Source organism: Jaculus jaculus, chromosome 7, assembly GCF_020740685.1.
Source record: "Jaculus jaculus isolate mJacJac1 chromosome 7, mJacJac1.mat.Y.cur, whole genome shotgun sequence".
Classification (NCBI taxonomy): domain Eukaryota; kingdom Metazoa; phylum Chordata; class Mammalia; order Rodentia; family Dipodidae; genus Jaculus; species Jaculus jaculus.
The window spans coordinates 37526033-37550349 of record NC_059108.1 but is presented as its reverse complement, the minus strand read 5'-3'; the positions used below and the strand labels follow the sequence as shown (position 1 = coordinate 37550349).

At 48.0% G+C, this 24317-nt stretch overlaps 1 protein-coding gene across 1 annotated transcript in view; it reads left to right on the top strand.

The window, feature by feature from the left end:
* Positions 1 to 24317, top strand: part of LOC101610720 — a 212631-nt gene that overhangs the window by 182285 nt on the left and 6029 nt on the right. Inside the window, exons 39-46 of the mRNA XM_045155548.1 lie at positions 7308 to 7457; positions 11318 to 11371; positions 12166 to 12333; positions 15667 to 15819; positions 16061 to 16195; positions 16780 to 16932; positions 18832 to 19041; positions 23033 to 23153. Of these exons, the coding sequence (XP_045011483.1) occupies positions 7308 to 7457; positions 11318 to 11371; positions 12166 to 12333; positions 15667 to 15819; positions 16061 to 16195; positions 16780 to 16932; positions 18832 to 19041; positions 23033 to 23153 (1144 nt within the window). The remainder of the gene's footprint in view (positions 1 to 7307; positions 7458 to 11317; positions 11372 to 12165; positions 12334 to 15666; positions 15820 to 16060; positions 16196 to 16779; positions 16933 to 18831; positions 19042 to 23032; positions 23154 to 24317) is intronic.

Here is a 24317-nt window from a genome sequence, read left to right as displayed (position 1 = left end):
ACACCCAGGTGAGGGTAACATCTTGTAGCAAAGAAATGAGATGCTCATTCTCTCTCTCTCTCTCTCATTCTGCCTCTTTCCCTCTCTCAAATAAATAAATAAAAATGAAATTTTAAAAAAGGGCTGGAGAGATGGCTTCGAGGTTTAGATGCTTACCTGCAAAGCTAAAGGACCTAGGTTCGATTCCCCATCCCCCATGTAAACCATATGTACAAGGTGGCGCATACATCTGGGGTTCATTTGCAATGGCTGGAAGCCCTGGTGCACCCATTCTCTCTCTTCCTCTCTCTCCCTCTTTCCCTTTCTCAAATAAAAAAAAAAATGAGAGCATGTGCAGGCAGAGCAAACCTATGTAGGGTACCTCTGAGACTCGGGACATTTGGAGAGGCCTGCCAGTCCATGGCTTGGGGGATACTAGACCCCTTGGCAGTCTCTGCCCAGTGGGCCAGCATCCCTTTCTGCTCAGCAGCTAGGAGAGGTAGCTCACCTGCTCCGAAAATGCCTCCAGCCCTGGGTGGCCTATGTTGGATCAGCTCTTAACGAACCTGATCTGGCCTCCATGGCACATCTCTATATGGGTCCTCATCCCCGACCCACCGCAGATGATGGCTCTGACCCTGACGATGAACCTTCAGATGTCTGGGGAAGTTCTGTTAGCAGGTTCTTTTAAGCCACGGCTAGTGTGGGGGAAGGCTGTGCACATTCCAGCAGGGCCTGTTCTAGAAGGCAAGGCCCCACTGGGTGGTGGACCTCACGTTTGTCCATCCCCTCTCCTCAGATGGTGTAGCTCCTCCCCAGAGCATGTGGACTGGGAAACGGAACAAGTCCACATTCCCCTGTAGCCGGGGCCTCCATGCAGGGCCGACCGTGCGCACCTCGGGGACCCCGGCCTGGCAGCCCTCCTGCAGAGCAGCATCTCTGTTTCTTTCTGCCTTTCCATAGTAGTGCTGTTGCGTTCCTGTTAAATTCAAGCTTGTCTGCTCTTGGATTAACAACTGAGAGTGCGCTGGCCTTGGTAGCCCTGTCAATTTTTATCTGAAGCCCACACGAGACACTCAGGCATTGGCAGCTGTCATCAGTCTTATTCTAGGTTGGTCTGGTCCATTCTCTAAACATCTTGAGACCTTAAAAGTCTGCATTTAAAAATGTTTTTATTAATTTATTTGCGAGAGAGAGAGAGAGAGAGAGAGAGAGGGAGAGAATGGGTGCACTAGGGCCTCCTGCCATTGAAAACAATCTCCAGATGCAAGTGCTTTGTGCTTCTGGCTTTCCATGGGCACTGGAGAATTTAACCTGGGCCATAAAGTTTTGCAAGCAAGCACCTTTAACTGCTGAGCCATCACTCCAGCTCCAAAACTCTGCCTTGTTTTTTTTTTTTTTTAATTCTTTTGGTCTTTTCAAGGTGAGGTCTCACTCAAGCCCAGGCTGACCTGGAGCTCACCCTGAAGTCCCAGGCTGGACTCAAACTCAGAGTGATCCTCCTACCTCTCCCACCCAAGTGCTGGAATTAAAGGTGTGTACCACCACTCCAGGCTATGCAGTTTTTTAAAAATATATTTTTATTTATTTGAGAGGGAGAAAGAAGCAAAGAGAGAGAGAGAGAGAATGGGCAGGGCCTCCAGCCACTGTAAACGAACTTCAGATGTATGCGCTCCCTTGTGCATCTGGCTTACGTGGGTCCTAGAGAGTCGAACCAGGATCCTTTGGCTTTGTAGGTAAATTCCTTAACCGCTAAGCCATCTCCCTAGCCCAGGGCTATGTGTTTTTGTTATCTGGTAAAGTCTTTCAGCTTGCCCTCAGCAGCCTCAGTGAAGTCCCCAATCGCCATAGGACAGGACAGGCCCCAAGCTAGGCTGCCCCTGTAGGACCTCATAGGCTGTGTGGCGTCCTCGGATACAGTCTTCTTCCACGGCCAGAAGTCCATCTAGCCACGGACTCCCACTTCTCCTCAGGTGGCCTGCTGAAACCCAGGGATGCTGCTCCTTTTCCTGAGAAAAGAAGGCTAACCTGACTAACTTTTCTTGAGCTCATGTTGGTTTCTAGCTACCCTTATTTCTTGTTCCAAATTGTAGAAAGACATCCTCTCAGCCTGAAGTGAGAGACTGCCAAGTTTGCAAATCAGAACCCTAAGAACCTAGTTCCGGGATTCCAGAACCATTTCCATTTACATGACAGGAGTTATTCATTCAATAAGCATTTGTAGATTTCCTATCCCCCCCCCCCACCCCAGACACTTTATTAGAGACATAAAAATCTGGGCTAGAGCAAGACCCTACCTCAAAACATCAAAAAGACACTTTAAAACACAGTGCTTGGGGCTGGAGAGATGGCTTAGTGGTTAAGCACTTGCCTGTGAAGCCTAAGGACCCCGGTTCGAGGCTCGGTTCCCCAGGTCCCACGTTAGCCAGATGCACAAGGGGGCGCATGCGTCTGGAGTTCGTTTGCAGAGGCTGGAAGCCCTGGCGCGCCCATTCTCTCTCTCTCCCTCTATCTTTCTCTCTATGTCTGTTGCTCTCAAATAAATAAATAAAAAATGAACAAAAAATATTTAAAAAAAAAAAAACACAGTGCTTGACCTCAAAGTGTTTATGGGTATAGCTTGGTGAAGCAGCCATGTTTCAGAAAAAAAGTAAATACCTAGAGAGAAGAGGCACAGGGTGCATCTGGCATGAGCTCAGAGAAGCGGGGACACACCCTGCTAGAAGTTAAGGAAGGCTTCCTGGAATGGGTTTTGTGTGGGCCAGATGTTGACTTAGCCTAGTGAAGAAAGGTGAGGAAGGAAAGCAGAAGAACCTGGTAAGATGGTATAGCAGAGCCCAGGGAAGGGTCTAGAGAGGAGGATAGAGCTTGGTGCTGAACGGTGTGTGTGTGTGATCTTTGGGAGTCTGTCTTTAATCCCCAAACCAGTGGGAAGTCACAGTATCTTGTCAGCAGAAATTTTTGAAACCTCAAAATACTTTGGGTGTGACTGGTAACAAACAAATTGTTTGGGTTGGGTGTACTGGTACATGCCTCTAATCTAAATGCTCAGAGGTTGAGGCAGGAGGATCATAAATTCAAGGCCAGCATGGTCCTACAGAGTGAGTTTGAGACCAGCCTGGACAGAATAGCAAGACTATCTCAAAACCCAAACCAGGGCTGGAGAGATGGCTTAGTGGTTAAGCACTTGCCTGCAAAGCCAAAGGACCCAGGTTCAATTCCCCAGTACCCACATAAGCCAGATGCACAAACTGGCACATGTGTTTGGAGTTTGTTTGCAGTGGCTAGAGGCCCTGACACACCCATACACCCATTCTCTCTCCTCTCTCTCTCTCTCTCTCTCTCTCTCTCTCTCTCTCTCTCTCTCTGCCTCTTTCTATCTCTCTCAAATAAATAAATAAATAAATAATTTTTTTAAATTGTTAAAAACCAAACCAAGGAAAAATTGTATGCTGAGTTCTAAACTGAAGCAAAGAATAGGACCAGATTCAGACCTGGCATTCTAGCCTGTCTCATCACAGACTGGCTCTCGGCAAGAAGCCATGTGTGGAGCCATCCCGTGCTCCAGCGTCATTGCCAGGGCTCAGGTATAAATGAAGCGAATCTACCCAGAGAAGGTGGGTGCTAGTTACTGTGAAAAGTTGGGCCAGTGGGCTGACTTGTGGCTTTTTCATTGCCCAGAGCCTTGGAAGGTAGTGGACAGAGGAAGCCTGTCCATGGCTGCATTTTGACACAGAAGGTGTGACTTTTAAGGTGATCTAGGGGTAAAGCCCTAGAGCTGTAGGAGTGACCATTGCTGTAGCAGACCCGTGGGCTGTACTTCTGGATGGCCACATGCAACCTACAAGAGCAAGATGTGCCTCCTTATCCCTCTCCCTTACCCTCAGTCCCAGCATCATGTGGTCCCCGTCTCAAGCACACGCCCCACTCCAGGTCCCCTGCAGATGCTTGAGAGGTGACTGTCCTGCTAAAGAGCTTTTAGAGGCCTTGTTGGCTTGCTCTGATCCAGGCACAGATGCCCAGGCCAGTAAGGGATGAGTCACAGTGTCTTTCTCCCAGCGTGAAATGATGAGGTCACGGGCCACACCCTTGCTGGCCTCCTAAGGGATCTCATGACTTCTCCTGGCTTCAAGCTTTCATCGAAGTCAGAAGCTCCCTTTGCCTTTTCTAAGCTCATGCAGAAAGAAGTCAGGGGCCAGGAGAGAGCTTTAGTGCCCCTGGCCTCGTATCGACAACCAAACTGGCTGGCCTGATACTCCTTGTCCAAGGGAGGGGACCAGAAGGGTAGCAAGAGCAGGGTGACCTGCCTCACCCCATCTACTGAACAGGCCCTTTGAGAGAGGCCCTGGATAGTGAGTCAGAGGACGCCAGGCTCTGGCCTGGCTGTAGCTTGCTCTTTTCACACGAACAGAATTTCTCAAAGGAGGGAGGCCCTGATCAGTGAGTCAGGGCGTCAGGCTCTGGCCAGGCTGAAGCTAGCTCTTCCCACATGAGCAGAAGCTCTCACTAGATTCCGTGGGCTGTTCTTCATTGTCTATCCTGCTAAGCTGATACAACTGATGATTTTCTAAAAATATATCTTTTAGTCAGTATGTGATGAACTATTTTAATTATATGCATACACTGTGACTATATTGTATCTGAAGATAGAAATATAATCCTTTAGAAAATATACTCATGATCTTACCACTCATTAATATCCTTCCTCTTACTATTTTGGAATAATTCTTTCCCAACTTTATTCATAACCATTTACTATTTAGGTACTATGTTTGTTTATTATTATTATTATTTTGATTTTTCAAGGTAGGGTCTCACTCTAGCCCACACTGACCCAGAATTCACTATGTAGTCTCAGGGTGGCCTTGAACTCACGGCGATCCTCCTACCTGTGCCTCCTGAGTGCTGGGATTAAAGGCGTGCGCCACCACACCCGGTAATGTACTTTATAAAGTAAGATTATTCTATATGATCTTTATAATAGTGTACTTCTTTTCACTTGGCCATATGTTATAAGTATCTTTCTTCGTCAATAAACATATGTCTATTCTAGCTGCAGGTCAGTTTTATTTCATGTGTGAATGCCAGGTAGATTTAACTTAGTTCCCATGGTAGCCACTTGCTTTTGGGCCTGTGGCAAAGCAGAGCCATCATGGGGGAAGGAGATGGCAGAGGACAGCCACTCACCTCATGGCAGGCAGGAGGGAAAGAGACAGAATGAGGGAGGGGCAAGATCCACTCTTCAAAGGCACCAGCAAGTTATCATTAATAACGCTGATGAAGTTACAACCCTCACAATCCAATTACCTCCCTGAAATCCATCATCTGGGGACAAAGCCTTTAACCTTTGGGGACATTTTATACCCAAACCATGACATTCCCTAAAAATACCTTTGTGGAAGAGGAGTTACTGGGTCACAGGGCACAAACATGGAAGCCTTTCTGAACTCTATAATAGGGACTTCCCTCCTTGAGCAGTTGGGCGAGGTGTGGGTGGGGGGACACTGTTTGTCCTTCTGTCAGCATCAGGCCTCCTCACTGTCTGTCACCTCCACTGGTTTTCTTTGTACTTTGCTTTGGCAAAATCCACTGCTGGTCTTTTTCTGAAGACCAGTTTGGCTCTGAAGCTGCATTGACAGGGCAGGGTCTTGAGCCTCCAGGGATGTTGCAGTCAGGTTCACATTGCTGGCAGGAGTCACCCGACCAAGAGCAGCTTGTGGAGGGGAAAAAAAAGAGGTTTATTTTGGCTTACAGGCTCAAGGGGGAAGTGCCATGATGACAGGGGAAAACGATGGCATGAGCAGAGGGTGGACATCACCTCCTGGCCAACATCGGGTGGACCACAGCAACAGGAGAATGTACCAAACACTGGCATGGGGAAACTGGCTATAACACCCATAAGCCCGCCCCCAACAATACACTGCCTCCAGGAGGCGTTAATTCCCAAATCTCCATCAGCTGGAAACCTAGCGGTCAGAAGTTTATGGGGAACACCTGAATCAAACCATCACAAGGGACAAGCAGACCAGAGTCAGGAGCCCACTGCAGGCTCCAAGGACACCCTGGCTTCTGTAACAGCTACCTTGAGCCAGGAGATGGCTCTGCAATGCCTGTAAGATCCCTGGTTCACACAGAGACACACATGGTGGAAGTTGTGTGGACAGACAGGTCCGCCCTGCCTGTCGCAGATGGGGTCCCTGTGCTCTCCAGAGCCTACATCAAGGCCTGCCTTGGGGGGGTAGAATTTCCTCAGCTCCTCCGTGGCCATGTCTTCCCAGAGCATGCCTGGTCTCCTAGGCAAAGGCAGAGACAGTGAATCATGTGACTTAGAGCACCCCCCCCCTTCCCCCACCACAGGGTCCTTCTTTGACCCTCCAGCCCTGCTCTTTCCTCTGGGTCACAGAGGCACTGTCTACTCAGAGCCCCGATCTTCTTTCCAGACTATGCCTAGGGACCTGGTGCCTTGGATCTCCCCAAGTTCAAGGCTACATGAGCCTTATCCTCAGATTTGCTCTCCAGAGAGTGAGAGAGCCTCGGTACTGATGTACACACCTCTGACCTGTCGGGGGGGGGTGTGGATGATCGACACCCAGCTGTGTTGAGGGGTGTGAGTGGAGCTTGGACATGCAACTTGGGGTGTCCTTTCCCAGGTGGTTGAGAACGCTGAGGTAGGAGAGAGGAGATCAAACTGTTAACTCTGGTTGGGGACCAGCTCTCTCTACATCACCACCCGTCAGCTCAGCACTGAGAACAGTTTCTGAACAACACCTTCAAACCTGGCTTCCCAGCTCATTTTGAAGGTTTATCTTTCAAAATCAGAGACTTAAACATGGCATTTTAATAGTTCATTTGTCTCCATTTCTCCTTTTTTTTTAAAATTTTTTATTTATTTATTATTTGAGAGTGACAGACACAGAGAGAAAGACAGAGGGAGAGAGAGAGAATGGGCGCACCAGGGCTTCCAGCCTCTGCAAATGAACTCCAGACGCATGCGCCCCCTTGTGCATCTGGCTAACGTGGGACGTGGGGAACCGAGCCTCGAACCGGGGTCCTTAGGCTTCACAGGCAAGCGCTTAACCGCTAAGCCATCTCTCCAGCCCTCCATTTCTCCTTTTGTTCCTGGCTCTGCCAATGTCCAGAGTAGAGCTGAGAGAGAACTGCAGGGTTACAGTTCATCGAGTGGAGCGGAGAGGGGATTTCAGGGCTAGAGCCGGTACTTCTGAAAGAGGGTCTGTGAACCAAACCAACATGCACCCCAGAGTCCTGGCATGGTGAGGCTGCTAGAAACCCTGCCACGGCTTTTGTGAAAGACACCCTTGCCCTTTCAGGTTACTTTCAGGAAGGACCACCTTGAAGCCTGCCTCCACTCCTTGGGGTGTGATGTGATGGCAAGAGAACGCAGTAACTTTGAGACCTATTCCATGTGTTATGAGCATGTGTTGCAACATGCCAGGCAGAAGCTCCACCAGAAGGAGCAGGTAGGTGCCCAGAGCAGGTAGGTGGTGATGATGCAGAGGCGATGGAGGGGAGCAGGGAGATCTGGGAGCCACTAAACAAGGGGAGGCTGGAAAAGTGGAATTGGGAGGGGGGTGCCAGGAAATGGTGATCTCCAAATTTCTTTGTATTTATTTATTTATTTGACAAAGAAAGAGGTGGGGGGGAGGAGAAACATCTAGCCACTGTAAACAAACTCAAGATGCATGTACCCCCTTTTGTTTCTGGCTTATGTGGGTCCGAGAGAATCAAACCAGGATCCTTCGGCATTGCAGGCAAGTGCCTTAACCGTAAGCCATCTATTGGCACATGTTTCTTGTGCCCTGACATTCTCGGTTGCTAAGGTGATAGCCTCAGCAGCAGTGGGCTGTGGGGTTTGAAGGGTGCATCTGTGAACTTTATCAGCACTGGGACAAAACACCTGACCAGAAACAACATATGGAAGGAAAGGGTTTCTTCTGGCCTACAGTTTCAAGGGAAAGCTTTATCATGGCAGAAAATGTATAGCAGGAGCAGATAGCTGGCCGTCGCATCTCCACAGCATCAGGGAGAGAGGGGAGAGGTTTAGTTAGCTAGCAGTGGCAAGCGAGGCCGTCCCCAGTGACACACCTTCAGCAAGGCTCCACCAGCTGGGGTTCAAGTATGAGCTGAATCATAAACATATGAGGCCATGGGGGATGTCTCACATTCAAACCACAAATCCCTCCCGTAGCCTTCTTGGCAATCTCATGATGCAAAAACTCCATTGAGTCCCACTTTTAAAATTCCCATAGTTGGGCTGGAGAGATGGCTTAGCGGTTAAGCGCTTGCCTGTGAAGCCTAAGGACCCCGGTTCGAGGCTCAGTTCCCCGGGTCCCACGTTAGCCAGATGCACAAGGGGGCGCACGCATCTGGAGTTCGTTTGCAGAGGCTGGAAGCCCTGGCACGCCCATTCTTTCTCTCCCTCTATCTGTCTTTCTCTCTGTGTCTGTCGCTCTCAAATAAATTTTAAAAAAATTAAAAAAAAAAAAACAAGGAGCCCGGAGAGATGGCTCAGCAGTTAGGGTGTTTGCCTGTGAAGCCCAAGGACCCATATTCGACTCTCCAGGCTCCATTTAAGCCAGATGCACAGTGACACAAGTGTGCAATGTTGTACATGTGCACAAGGGGGTCCCTTTGCAGCAGCTGAAGGCTCTGGCATGCCCATTCTCTCTCTCTCTCTCTCTCTCTCTCTCAAATAAATAATAAGAAGAAAACCCAAAGGGCAAACATCAGTCCTATAGTTCCATGTCTGGCACAGCACCTAGACTTACGATGAAATCATCCAGGCTCCAAAGGGCCGGGGCAGCTCTGCACTTCCACTGTGCTGCTTGAACCCCTGTCTTGAGCAGGGTCCCCCCCGAGCCAGCTTTCTTTGGCAGCTGTCCCATAGTCTTGGTATCTCCAAACTCCTGAGCTCTGCCCAGCAACTGCGTTCATCTTCACAGCATCTCACACCGGCCTTGCAGGACCTCCATCCTGCCTCACACTGCCTGGCCTCCGTGGCCATCTCCAGAACCTCCATGCACTTTATGAGCCTCTATTTCCTGTATCTTGATGCTTTCAAAATGAAAACCAGCTAGACAACAGTGGCACATTTGTTTTCTCAGGTGGGAACAAGCCTGGCTTTGAGAAGCAGGTAACTCCTTCAGTATTCTATGGGCCACCCCTACTGAAGAGAACCTAGCCTATCCTTACTGGTAGAAATCTTTTGTTTGGTTTTACGAGGTAGGGTCTCACTCTAGCTCAGGCTGACTCAGAATTCACTATCTAGTCTCAGGCTGGCCTCGAACTCATGGCAATCCTTCTACCTATGCCTCCCGAGTGCTGGGATTAAAGGTGTGCACCACCACACCCAGATTTCTTTTGAAGTGTCTGTGTTCTCTGAGCCTGGGATTTTTATTCCTTTTTGTGCCAAACTTCACATCCTTCATATCTTTGTGCTCTGTATTTCCCCCCCACCAAGTACATTTGTCCATCACTTCTTTTTTTAAAAGATTTATTTTTATTTATTTGAGAGGGAAAGAGAATGGGTGCACCAGGGCCTCTAGCCACTGCAAAAGAACTCCAGATGCATGCACCACCATGTACATCTGGCTTATGTGGGACCTGGAGAATCGAACCTGGGTCCTTAGGCTTTGCAGACATGTGCCTTAACCACTAAGCCATCTCTACAGTTCTGTCTATCACTTCTAAATTTAACTTTGCTCAAGTTCTCAGGACACAGGCAGATTGCAGCCAGTCTGTTCCACCAGAATATCACACAAACTACCTCTAACCCAGATCCAACAAGGTCCTTGCTTCCCCCCTCTGAACCCTTATAAGCTGAGCCTCCACAGACTACGCTTCTCTGCATTTTGGTAAGGCTTTTCTAGTCCAAAGTTTCAAATTTTTCCATCTTCCTCCAGCAAACAACTTCCAGAAGATGAAAACCTACATGGTCAGGCTTATTGCAGCAACAGCCCCACTTCTCAGTGGCTAAAGGTTGTTGCTTGCAAAACCTGATGACCTGGTTTCAGTTTCCCAGCACCCACATAAAGCCAGATGCACAAGCAGCACATGTATATGGAGTTTGTTTGCAGTGGCAGGAGGCCCTGGCATGCTCATTCCCTCCCTTTTCTCATTTTCTCTTTCTCTGCTTGCAAATAAATAAGCAAATAAAAATTAAAAAAAGAAAACCATTCAACTGGGGCTGGGAAGATGGCTCAGCAGATAATAAGCTTACCTGCAGAGCCTAACAACCAGGTTTGATTACCCAGTACCCACATAAAACTGGATGCACAAAGTGGCACATGCATCTGGAATTTGTTTGCAGTGGCACTATGCCCTGGCACACTAATCCTCTCTCTCTATCTCTCTGCTTGCAAATAAGCAAACAAAAGAAATATTAAGAAAAACAAAACACCCAAACATGCCAGGCATGGTGGTACACACTTTTAATCCAAGCAATTTGGAGACAAAGGTAGGAGACCCTACCTCTAAAAAAAAAAAAAAAAAAAAAAGAAGAAGAAGAAGAAGCAACTTATGGAAAGAGTTTATTCCAGCTTACAATTTCAATGGAAAGTTTCATCATGGTGGGGACAGCATGCCAGGAGCAGACAGCTCGACGTCGCATCTTGTCATCTCACCGTGGAAGGAGCAGCAAGAGTGAGCTAGTTAGCACTGGCGAGCAGGGTTCGACTAGAAAATCCCACGGCTTGCCCTCAGTGACACACCTCCTCCAACAAGAGTCCACCTCCCAAAGGCTCTCCCAACTGGGGATTAAAGATGAGGTTAAATTTGTTTCCTCCAAGGCTCGGGTACACTATGGAAAAGGGGGCAGAAAGAATGTAAAAGCCACAGGGTGGGAAGATATATTGTGAAGCATTGTCCGCCGCCCCCCCACACTGATGATGCATTCATGATCCTACAGTGGGTATACATAACCCTGCTGAGAAGGGCCCCCCGTGGAATGGGAGCAGGGGAAAGGGAATAGAAGAGTATGACCTGAGGGGACTTGAACCAATATGCAATATGTTCGTACGATAATGTACTCAGTGAATTAACAACAAAATACATGAGGTTAATCACAAGCACATGAGGCTATAAGGACATTTTACATTCAAACCATCACCACAGACGGGTCCAGTGGGGAATGTAAGACATGGCCTACACGGATTCCCGGAAGTAGATGTGTTAGAAATCATGAAGTCTGATGGGATACCGAGTACACTCCTGGCTCCAGATGAGACCAAGGGATCTCTAAATGAAGTTCCCTTAACCCAAAAGGGAATGTGCTGCCCTGAACTGAGTTTGAGCTGAATTGTGTACACTGCCTTCTCCTCAGGAAGCAGAGATGCTACGGAAACGTCAAGTTCCTCCTGAAGACCACGCTGGTCAGGTAGGTCAGTCACTAGAAAGATTCTCTTGTCCATTCTCATATCCACCCTTCTAGAGTTCATCAGAAGTGGCGGGTGGGTAGGGGGGGGGGTCACCTGTAGCAGTCCCATCAATGAACCCAGGCAAAAATTCCTAGGGAGTATAATTTCACTGTGTAAGCAGCCCGTCTATGGCACATTTTTAAATTATTTTATTTATTTATTTATTTGACAGTAACAGACAGAGAAAGAGGCAGAGAGAGAGAAGTAGAGAGAATGGGCGTGCCAGGGCCTCCAGCCACTGCAAACGAACTCCAGAAGCGTGCACCCCCTTGTGCCCTATGGCACATTTTTTTTCTCCAGTTTTTTGGGTTGTTTTGTATTGTTGGGAGGTTGTAATCTGGGTGAATTTTGTGATCATTATTTCTTTTCTTATACCAGTTAATATGCACTTCAAAATAAGATGAGGAGCTGGAGAGTTAGCTCAGTGGTTAGGGTGCTTGCTTGCAAAGCCTAATGGCCTGGGTTCAGTTCTCCAGTACCCACGTGAAGTCAGATGCACAAAATGGTGCGTTTGCAGTGGCAGGAGGCCATGGTGTGCCCATTCTTTCTCTCGCTCTCTCTGTCCTGGGACTGTGCAACCAGCCTGAGGGTCTGCTGCCCCCATTGGCCCCATGAGCATACCAGGATTTGCATGCCCCTTGCTGAGAGTCAAAATGGAAAGGCTATGCTAGTCTATAAGGGACTCTTCCATGGAAGCCGATGGGCGTTCTCCATTGGTGGTTCCAGACCATGTCTGTGTTATTCCTGCTGCTAGGTGGCAGAGCTCAGTCATGACATGCTCATGGAGATCACAGCTCTGAGAGCCCGGCTCACAGATTTGGAGGAGGAGAATCTGAGTCTCAAAAAGCAGATTAGGAAAGAAGTCCAAGAAGAATATGAAGCATTAGTCCAAGCTCTGTTCATGACCTGTTTACACATCAAAGTAAGTGTCCTGAGTGGTGGTGGTCTGGGCAGTCTGTGGCTGCAGCCCAAGGGTGCAATGACAGAATGTACTTTGAGGTACTTGGGCCCAAGAATTTTCTATCTTGGAAGATTTTTCTTGCTTGTTTTCCTTTTTATTTTTATTTAAGTTGTTTTTTTATTTATTTGATAGAGGGAGAGAGAGACAGAGTGACTATGGGCACACTAGGACCTCTTGCCAACTGCACACAAACTCCAAATGCATGTTCCACTTTTTACTTTACATGGGTACTAGGGAATCAAATCCAGACTGGAAGGCTTTGCAAACAAGTGCCTTTAACCACTGAGCCATCTCTCCACCCTGTTTTTTTGTTTATTTGTTTTTACCTTGAGACAAAGTCTGACTATGTAGATCTGGGTGGCTTGAAACTCGCTAGGTATGCACACTGGGCCTCGAACTCACAGTAAATTCATCCTGCCTCAGTCTCCTGAGTGCTGAGATTACAAACATATACTATCATGCCAACATATTCACACAGCTGAAAGTTGGTTCTTTTGTTTTGTTTTTCGAGGTAGGGTCTCACTCTAGCCCAGGCTGACCTGAAATTCATAGGTAGTCTCAGGCTAGCCTCGAACTCATGGCAATCCTCCTACCTCTGCCTTCCAAGTGCTGGGATTAAAGGCATGTGTCACCAGCCTGGCTCCTGCTCAAAGTTTTACCTGTATTCTCCCTGATAGACAGTGAGCTTTGGATAATTGAGCTATTTATTTTTTTGTTCATTTTTTATTTATTTATTTGAGAGTGACAGACACAGAGAGAAAGACAAATAGAGGGAGAGAGAGAGAACGGGCGCGCCAGGGCTTCCAGCCTCTGCAAACGAACTCCAGACGCGTGCGCCCCCTTGTGCATCTGGCTAACATGGGACCTGGGGAACCGAGCCTCGAACCAGGGTCCTTAGGCTTCACAGGCAAGCGCTTAACCGCTAAGCCATCTCTCCAGCCCTGAGCTATTTATTTTTTACACTCTACTGCTAGTCACGACTGCTGCCTGTGGGCGCTGTTGGAAAGAGGAGACATTCTGGGATGACTCCTACCAATGTCTGCCATGGTTGGTTGTTTCCGGTGAGCGACACATAAATGGGTAAGCCCTCAATCCACCACAGTCCAGAAGAAGGAGCTGAAGGCGTAACTTAGAGCTCCAGGTGGATTAGAATATGAGCCAGCTCCCACAGAAGTTCCAGCCCTTACTATGTCCTCCGGGCTTTCTCTTGTACCTGTGAATCAGGAGCCATGGCCCTGACCACCCCCTACCATAGCCACCTTACAAGAAGAATGCTAGGGTGCCTATGTGCCCATGGCACTGTGGAAGCTGGTTACTTCCTTGTGATGTTGGAGCAGCTGTAAATAGATGCCCTATCAGGAAGACGGGCAATCAGAAAGCTGGTCCACCTGTCCTTTGGATTTTAGTACAAGCCTTCAACTCCCCATGGCTCCCTCCCATTCTGACCCATCCCTGCTACTGGGTGCATTCCTGAGCCTGCCTCATTTAAGCACTTATAACTGTCCCTCCCTGGAGGTTCCAGAGGACTCTTAGTTTTTTTAAATTTTTTAATATATTTATTTATTTGAGAGAGAGAGACAAAGAGGAAGAGAGAAAGAGAAAATGGGTGTGCCAGCTCCAGCTGCTGCAAACAAATTCCAGACGCATGTACCACCTTGTGCATCTGGCTTACATGGGTCCTGAGGAATAGAACCTGGGTCCTTTGGCTTTGCAGGCAAGTGCCTTAACTGCTAAGCCATCTCTCCAGCCATTAAAAATAATAATAGTAGTTATTATTTTTATTTTATTTTACTTTATTATTATTATTAGGATTCCCCATGGATGCTCTGTCTTAGCCTGGTCATTCAGAGAGGATTAGAGATTTCTTCTCATTTGCAAAGTAAAAGTGCTTACAAGTATTAAAAGATGAGCTGGGCATGGTAGTGCATGCCTTTAATCACAGCACTTGGGAGGCAGAGGTAGGAGGATCGCTGTGAGTTCGAGGCCACCCTGAGAATACAGAGTGAATTCCAGGTCAGCCTGGGCTAGAGTGAAACCCTACCTCTAAAAACCAAAAAATAATCATAATAATAATTGAATCCAAAATGCACGGCAGGAGAGAAACGAGTAGTCAGCGGAGGCTGGAATTTGCTAAGCAATTTTGGAGGCATTGCTTGCTGAAAGGTGCTTCTCAACTTCTCCAAAACTAAAGTACTTCCACCAAAGGAGGGGCTTCCTGTCCCACTCCATGGTCCCAAGAAGATGGCAGCCAGAAGTCAGGCTTTCTGACCTGGCTTCCTGCTGGGCACTGTTCTTCGGCCTTCATCTCTGAGAAAATAAATGGTTGATTTGAGAGAAGATGCCCTTTTCCTACGTCTCGCCCAGGACACTGGGAGTCTTAGTCATACCATACACTGAGTGGCTTAAGCAACAGAAACTTACTGTCTCACAGTTCTAGAAGCTGGAGTCGGAGACCAGGGTGAGGTCCCAGTATGCTCTAGTGAGGGCCAGCTTCCTGGTTGGTACACAGCTGCCTTCTCCCTGCCCCCGTATGTCAGAGAGAAAGAAAATAAACGGCCTCTCTGTTCTTATAAGGGACAATCTTATCAGAATAGGGACTCAGCCTTATGATCTAAGGATATTACATCTCCAAACCCTGTCACATTGGGGGTTGGGGTTTCAATGTGTGATTTGGGGGAGGGGGACATAATAAAGCCCATAGCACTGAGCCAGCAGCTACATTGACCATTAATCATATTGTTTCACCATAAGCCATTAGCCATAAGCCATTCAGAACAGAATGTCTCATACCAAGGTTTCGGCTGGAGCTGTCATAGGAAGACAGCTAGCCGACACCTTCCTTCACTCCTCTAGACTTAATGGAATTCCTCCATGGTAGCTCATCTACAGTAAGAATCTGGTTACATTTTGCTTTGAGTCAACGTGGCAGCCACAGTTCTTAGTCCAACTTCCTCCAGTAATCCAGTTCAGCCAGCAGACCTTTTCCCTGTGACCTCCTGCTTTCTACCCACTGTTCTCCCTAGCTTGGTTTACCTTGGTGTTGGCAAACAAGGCATATTCTAGAACACACTGCTGATCAGATGATGAAATCCTATGGATTAAAGACACTGCTTAAGGGCCACTGGTGCGTGCCTTCCATTAACACATAGAAACATTGTCTGGGTAGGGGCTATGTTAATGCAAAACCACTTCCAAATGCTAGGATTTAGGAGACAAAACAACCCTTTCCTTTTATTTGCCCTTGACACTGCTCAAACCCGCTGTGCTTGCTTGACCTGAGTCTGCAATTTACAGGAGCAGCTGGATGAGCATCAGCTTCATTTGATCCAGAAAGTGTGTGAGCTCATCGGCGAAGTCAGAGCAGAAGGGATCGCCAGTATTAAGAAGCTGAAGAAAACCCGCGGCTCTGCCAGGCCAGCTGAAGGAGGAAACAAGACCCCAGCTCAAGTATGTGATGGCGTGAAGCAGTTGAGATATTGACATTGCTTTCCTAGCATCCCTTCCCCTCCCCATTCACCCTGGGTCCCCATCCCACCCACCCCCGTGGAAAGTATTGCAACAGGCATTTTAAAGGGGTCCGGGACTCACGCAGTCATATCTTCTTTTGGAGAGCATGGTTTGCGCGTTAGAAAGCATGCTACAAAAGGGTTGGGAGGCAGCCTTTTCTGAACATGAGCCTTCTTGGCAGGAGCAGCTGTGGGCCTTGGAGCAGGACAACAGCAGCAGACTGGCCTCCCTGGTGTGCAAAGTGAGGAGCCTGGGCCGCTGGCAGCTGGCCATGCAGCAGGCTCGCTTCCAGGGCCAGCTGAGCAGGGCAGAGAAGGTGAGTTCAAGGAGGAGGCCCTGGGGATATCCCTGGGCATGGCTGGCTGCAGCTGCCACACTTGTGGCAGGTGGCAGGGCCAGCCATGCTGACGAATCTGACAGTTGGGCACTTTTTCCTGGAAACAGGCCTCAGAGGCTTGGGACAAATAGAAACGAGGCAGACACATCCAGCCAGGGAGAGCAGATAGGAAAATGAAGGCCAGGGGAAGTGGAAAGACAGAGGAGAGAGTCTTACCATGGGCGTCAGGCTGTGTTGTCAAAACACTGCCTCGCCTTGAGTTTCACTCATCAGAATCTGAGCAAAATGAAGCAAGGTGCATGAAAAATCTGCTTAAAATACACTGAAACCAAAGCACACATGGAGAGCGGTGTGGAAGTGTCCACTTTCCTGAAAATCTGGCTTTACTCGGACCTGGTGAGCTATTCTTACTTAAAACCACAGAAGCGGTGAGCAGCCAGACCTCCATTTTACAGGAAGTGTCAAGAAGGAAAGATGGCCAAGTGGCTTAAATAGAGCTGGTCAGACTAAAGCCATGGAAAAGAAGCTTACTTCCCATCTCACTGTGTTTGGGACGTTTACAGGAATCTATTCAAAGTCAAAAGGAGTGTTTGGGCATCAAGCTAATGGCAGAGCAAGAAGTCAGCTTGCTTCGTCAACAGCTGCTGGCCGTGAGGCAGGTCCTGGCCAGGGCCCAGGCTGACAACACGAGGCTGAGGAAGCAGCAGGAGACCCAGGTACCAGAGCCTCAGAGCCTCCTCTCCCTCTCTCACCCTGGAAAGCTGAGTGTGGCCATGAGCGAGGGGCCCCGTGGCCACCAGGAGAAGTCACTAGAATTCCCTGGTGTGCAGTTCAGCTTGTGGTACAGGCAGGACAGAAGGTTCTGACCGCAGCTTCCCTTCCCCCAGAAATCAAAGGTGATGGCCCAGAAGCTGCTGTTCTTACTTGCATTTGGTTATGATGACGAAATATTGCTTTTAAGCGATATGAGAGAGATAGAGAGAGCGTGAGTGTTTCTTGGGAGAATAGGGGTCTTGGGATCTAAGTCTCTGCCTTGAATACTGGCCTTTTGTAGTCCAAGCATATACTCCACACTCGGCAATCTCTGACCAAGGAGTGTGGTCCAGCCTTCTGGATTAGCCCCCAAACTGAACCTCTCCCCATGACCCACACATGTGCTTGCGTTTGGAAGTGACTACCACTCAGTGGTGGATGGCACCCTAATAAAGGGGCTTTCTATCTAAACTCATTGATAAAACATTGATAATTGTGTCAACCCTGTCCTCATGACTGGGGCAGAGAAAACCCAGGCTGAGCCCCACTTGTCTCATGAAAACTACACAGCAATATCAGAGAGCCCGAGAGAAAAAGTGGGAACCCTCCCAGTTAACCTAGGGTTTGAGTCACAACAGCTGGGTCTAAATAGGGTACGCTGGGTATGGTGAAAGCAGGAGACATAATTTGTGCATTTTGTACCTTTCTCTTCCATCAGTTAGTTATGCAAATCTTGTTAAGCTGTAAAGTCACCATAAAAGTCTGGATAAAATGGAGAGATGGCTTAGTGGTTAAGTGCTCACCTGTGAAGCCTAAGATCTACGGTTCGAGGCTTGATTGCCCAGATGCACAAGGGGGTTCATGCCTCTGGAGTTCGTTTGCAGTGGCTGGAGGCCCTGGCGCACCCATTCTCTCTCTGTCCACCTGCCTTTTTCTCTCTGTCTGTTGCTCTCAAATAAATAAATAAAAATAAACAAAAAAATTTAAGTATGAATAATCATTCTTAACGTCATAACCAGGAGTGGTCTACCTGGTATTTATAATATCACTGGTTTGAAAAACATTGAAACACAACCAAATTTTCACCACGTTTTCCTTTGATTTCTTTCTCTCTCTTTCCTCTTCCTTTCTTTCTTGTCAGGGCCTTACTCTGGAGCCCAGAAAAGCCTCCCAAATTCTGGAATCCCAGACATGAGCCACCATGCCTTCTCTAAAAGCTATTTTGGAAGTAAAAAATGGACCCAAGATCAGAACCACCCATCCCACTAAGTTCCTGCCTCCCAGAGTTAACCCCTTCCAATGCTACTATCTTATGAGGAAAGAAAGTTCCACAGCAGTGCAAGGGCAGTTTTGATAGGGCTCCTTGGGAAACAACTGGTTCTCATACACCTTGTGCTGGTACTGGAGAAATTACTTGATTTGATGTTGTTCTCTGTTGGCACTACCACTTGCCTGGCTTGCTTTTGATTTTTTTCAGTCATGGTCTCATTGTAGCCTGGAATGACCTAGAACTCATTCTGTAGCCCAGGCTGGCCTCGAACTCACGGTGATCCTCCTACCTCAGGCTCCTAAGTGCTGGGCGCCGCCACACCCAGGTTTTACCTGGATTTTCTTGTTGTTTGCTTGAGGGTTCTATTCCTTCTTGACTGTTGCCTCTGAGATCGTATAAGTTCTAGGCAAGGTGAGATCCTGAGGCAGCGCAAGATAGCTGGACGGGCTGTGCTACCTGGAGCCCAAGATCAGTGCAGGTGGAGCCCCAGTGAAGGGGTGGTGGTTCTGTCGGCCCGCCTCTTCTGCCTGTTGCTGGGAGAAATGAGAAACTAACTCATTACTTTCTTCCCTTGGCCTTTCCTTGCCCCCAGGCTCAACTGCTAAGGGAACTGGAACACAGAGTGACCCAGGAGTCTGTCACCCGGCAGCAGCTGGATGTCATAAAAACATCCAGGATGGAGAAGCTCTTGGAAGATGTGGAACAGAAAGGGCAGCAACTGCAGCTTCTGACAGAAGAGGCTGAGCGGGCTTCGAAACTGGGCCAGCTGCAGCGGAAGAAGCTGGGCCGAGAACTCCGGCAGGTGAGCCCTGGTGAACGTGACCCTGAGGGGCCAGAGGAGCCAGCTCCATCCCAGCCGCCCTCTGGGGAGATGGCCTCATCAACAACCCTCCAAGCCTGCTCTTTTCAAACGAGCTACCTGTGTTAGTTCCTTTTTTCATTTCTATGACAAAAGACTTGACAACAGCAATTTATGGGAGGAAGGGTTCATCCTGGCTCACAGTGCCTGATGGCAGGGAAGGCAAGGTGGCAGGGGCATAAACAGCTGGTCACATTGCACCCACAGTCAGGAAGCCGAGAGAGGTGAATGCTGCTACTCGGCTCCCTTTCTCCTTGTCACCCAGTCTTGGACCCCAGCCCATGAAATGGTGTCACCTACATTCAGGGTGGGTCTTCCTACAGCCACTAACCTACTCCAGAAAATACTTTACACACTTGCACAGAGGTTCATTTCCATGGGATTCTAAATCCCGTCAAATTGACAATCAAGAGTAATGATTGGAGGGCTAGAGAGATGGATCAGCAGTTAAGGCACTTGCCTGAAAAGACTAAGGACCCAGGTTCAATTCCCCAGTACCCATGTTAAGCCAGATGCACAAAGTAGCACATGCATCTGGAGTTTGTTTGCAGTGGCTAGAGGGCCTGGCAGGCCCAGTCTCTCTCTCTCTCTTATAAATAAATAAAAAAATTAAAAATAATAACCACTGGGCTAGAGAGATGGCTTAGCAGTTAAGGTACTTGCCTGCAAAGCCTAAGGATCCAGGTTCATCTCCTCAGATACCCCAGAAGCCATATGCACAAGGTGGTGCATGTGGCTGGAGTTAGATTGCATGCCAATTCTCTCTCTCTCTTTCTCAATCTCTCTCTCTCTCTCTCTCTCTCTCTCTCTCTCTCACACACACACACACACACACACACACACACACATTAACAAAAAAAAAAAAGGAGCCATCGCAGATAGATCAGGACTTAAATCCTGGCTCTGTCACTAAGTGGTTGGGTGACTTTGGCCAAGTCACTGTATATATGCCTGCGGAGTGGGGTAGATGCAGCTAACACAGGTAGATCCTTAGGGAACACGCTTCTTACCTATATTAGGAGCTCTAAGATTTACTTAACCCTAACCTGGCTTAAGACTCCTAGGCTGGGGAGATGGCTCAGCGGTTAGGGCGCTTGCTTGCAAAGCCTGATGGCCCAGGTTCAATTCTCCAGGACCCAAGTCAAGCCAGATGCACAAAGTGGCTCATGTATCTGGAGTTCATTTGCAGTGGCAAGTAAATCTTTTTTCGTTCCTCCAGCCCCCACCTTGGGGGACCAGGATGCTGCACAAATCCTAGGAGTTCACGGAAAGTCTGTGTGCCTAGTTTATATTGGGACATGTTTCTAACCCTGGAGCTCTGATGGCTTGCTGCAATCTAAGCTGCATTTAGGGTCATCCCCACACAAGGAACAGCCTGTGGGTGCAGCTGCCAGCATTCTGTTCGGGTCTGTACAGCAGGGCTCAGATTTAAAACAGGTGGAGAGGACTTGCGAGATCAGTGTGTATATTAGTTTTCTAGAATTGCCCTGAGAAATTACCACAAATTGGACAGCTGGAAACAGCAGACATTTATTGTCGTATCATCCTTTTTTGTTGGCGGGGGGGAGGTAGTTCCCAGGTAGGGTCTTGCTCTAGCCCAGGCTGGCCTGGAACTAGTCTCAGGGTGGCCTCAAACTCACAGCGATCCTCCTACCTCAGCCTCCCGAGTGCTGGGATTAAAGGTGTGCGCCACCACGCCCAGCTTTATTGTATCATCCTAAGGTCGGAAAATGAGGTATTGGCAAGACTGGTTGTTTTAGAATGCTCTGAGGAAAAGCTAGTCCCTTGTCCCCTCTTCGTTTCTGGTGGAGGCTGGCAGTCCCTGGCCTTCGTTGGTTCACAGCTCCATTCCTCCAAGTTCTGCCCATCATCCAGTGAGCCTCTTCCTCATGTGGATCTCCTTACCTGCATCCTTAGCCTCTCTTCTTCTATAGACAGTAGTCATTGGATTTGGGGCCCTCCCTAGATCTAGTACGACCTCATCCTAGCTTACTTATATCTGCTAGGACCCTATGTCAAATAAAGTCACTTTCTTTTTTTTGTTGTTGTTGCTGTTTTTGGTTTTTTTTGAGATAGGGTCTCACTCTAACCCCGGCTGACCTGGAATTCACTACGGAGTCTCAGGGTGGCCTCGAACTCACGGCAATCCTCCTACCTCTGCCTCCCGAGTGCTGGGATTAAAGGCATGCACCACCATGCCCAGCTTTAATTTTCTTTTAATCATTAAAAAAAGTAACACATATAATAGTGTCCCTTCGAAACTCACTCCCACCAGGAAATCTCAGAAAGTGACTTTAAGCCAGGCATGGTGGTGCACACTTTTAATCCCAGCACTCAGGAGGCAGAGGTAGGAGGATTGCCGTGAGTTCGAGGCCACCCTGAGACTCCGTAGTGAATTCCAGGTCAGCCGGGGTTAGAGTGAGACCCTACTTCGAAAAACCAAAAAAGAAAAGAAAAAGAGAAAGAAAGAAAATTAGAAGAGGGTAAATTTAAAAGCAGAGGTAGGAGAATCGCTGTGAGTTCGAGGCCTCTTTGAGACTACACAGTGAATTCCAGATCAGCCTGAGCTAGAATGAGACCCTACCTCAAAAAACAAAAAATTCAAAAGAGAAATACATGGGACCTATGCAGAAGGGGGCATTTGGGATTCTCTTGCCTTCCTTAGGAACTGTGGGTCAGTGTGCAGGGCAAGAGCTAACCAAGGAAATGAGAAGGTTCTTGGGAGATGGGCCCTCTCTCAGACCTGGGAGATGTACCCAAGGCATTCCCAGTAGAGCCCCAGCTGTCCATACAGACCTGAGAGAGGGTTCAAATTTTTCTTCTGCTTGAATTGTCTTGGGTTCCTACTGTAGATACTGTGAACTGAGCCCTAACTTTGCTCTATCTTTCTGTGTGTGTGTGTGTTAACTTGACAGGATTTAGGACCACCATGGAAACAAATCTCTAATAATGTCTGTGAGGGATTTTCTAGATTAAGTTTTAAATTGAGATAAAAAAAAAAAAAAGACTCACCTTAACAATGAGTGGTGAGTTCCATGGATGGGGTCCTGGACTGGACACAAAGTAGAAAGTAAGGGCTAAAGAGATGGCTCAGAGGTTAAGGTGCTTGCCTATCAAGCCTAACAACCCACATTCAATTCCCAGTATTCAGATACACAAGGTGGTACATGCATCTGCAGTTCTTTTGCAGTGGCTGGAGGCCCTGGCATACCCATTGTCTTTATCCTTCTCTCCTCTCCCCAACCCCTCCCAGGTATGGTGGTGCATGCCTTTAGTCCCAGTACTTGGGCGGCCAAGGTAGGAGAACCATTGTGAGTTCGAGGCCAGCCTAAGACTACATAGTGAATTCCAAGTCAGCGTGGGCTACAGCAAGACCCTACCTGGCAAAACAAAACAAACAAAAAAAGTAGAAAGGTTGCTGAGCACCAGGTGAATTGCTCTGTGACCCTGGATAGAATATGACCAGGTGCTTCTTGCTTCTGCAACACTGAACTGTATGTAAGTCAAAACAAATGTTCCCACAACCTGCTTCTAATCAGGTATTTTGTCACAGTAATGAGAAAGTAACTAATATAAAGTTGTCAATAAAGTCCTAGCAAGAAGGGTTCTAAAGGTGGCCTTTGGTCCTCTTTCATTATAAGAAGGAGCCTTTCTGGGACTCTTAAAATCAGCTGCTCACACCTTTAATCCCAGCATTTAGGAGGCAGAGGTAGGAGGATCGCTGTGAGTTTGAGGCCAGCTTGGGACTACAGAGTGAGTTCCAGATCAGACTGGGCTAGAGTAAGACCCTACCTCCAAAAAAGAAAGAAAGAAAGATCCCCCAACCCCCGCTGCTCCTTCTGGGGTCCTCACTCTCCCTCAGAAGCCCCCTGGAAACTAAGAGAACAGGAGTGAGCCCCACAAAGTGTCCCACTTCCCAACCCTGTTTCTTCAGATGAGAAGTCGGCTTGCCCAGGAGCGCAGTGTGAAACTGGATGCGTTCCAGCGTGTAGAAGAGCTGCAGAGTCAGCTTAATTACACAGAGCCTCCATCTGTCCAAATGAGCTCCCCGGGAGGTAAGCCCACCCTCTCTGGCTGGAATTGTCCGGTCTCAGGGACTGAGTTCAAGGAAGGCCTCTGTGACTAGCAGTGACAACCTAGTGGCTAAGGAGTGGATCTTCTGTAATGTTTGTGGGACGGATGATGGATGTATGGATAGATGAATGGTGAGTGGATGTATGGATTGATGGATGGATAGATAGGTGGGTAAATAGATGTACAGATAGATGAGTGAATGGATAGGTGAATGGATGAATAGGTTAATGTATGGGTGGATGGATGAATAGGTAGATTTATGGGTGGGTGAATACATATATGGATGGATAGGTGGGTGGATAGGTGGAGGAATGGATGGATGAGTGTATGAATTCATTGATGGATAGGTAGGTGTGGATGGATGGATGAATAGGTGGATGTATGGGTGGATGGATGTGTAGATATATGGGTGGATAGGTGGGTGGATGGGTGGATGGACGTATAGATAGATGGGTGGGTAGATGGATGGATAGATGGGTAGATGTATGGGCAGGTGGGTATATGAGTGGATGGATGGAGAAACCTTACTTCTAATTTGCAACCACATTTTCTACTTTAGTTCACCTCAGAGCACTGGCATCTAGACCAAAAAGTTTCAATCAATAACAACTGGCTCTGTGACTGTACAGAGTATCACCTAAAAAACGTCAAGTGCTGCATCTTAATGATTGGGACACCAGTGACCACATTTCTTTTTTTTTTTTTTTTAGTATATATTTTATTTATTTATTTGCAATCAGAGAGAGAGATAGAAGAGAAACAGACAGAGAGAATGGGTGTGCCAGGGAGTCTGGCCACTGCAACAAACTCCAGATGCATTCACCACATTGTGCATCTGGCTTTACATGGGTACTGGGGAAATAAACCCAGGTTGTTAGGCTTTGCAGGCAAGTGCCTTAACCACTGAGCTTTCTCTCCAGCCCCTGTGACCACATTTCTACATATGATTTTAAAAAAGAAAGAAAAGACAAGAAAACAACCCTTTGGAAGCAGAGAAATTGGAATTATCTGAGACTAAGGCTGGAGTTAGGCTCACCATCCCTCCTCTGTGCTTCCTGCTAACCCTTGCTGCGGGCTCCGTTGTCCCCCTGCCTGACCACTGATGCTGAGAAGTTCCTGTACTGTACACAGTCCCTGGGGATCTC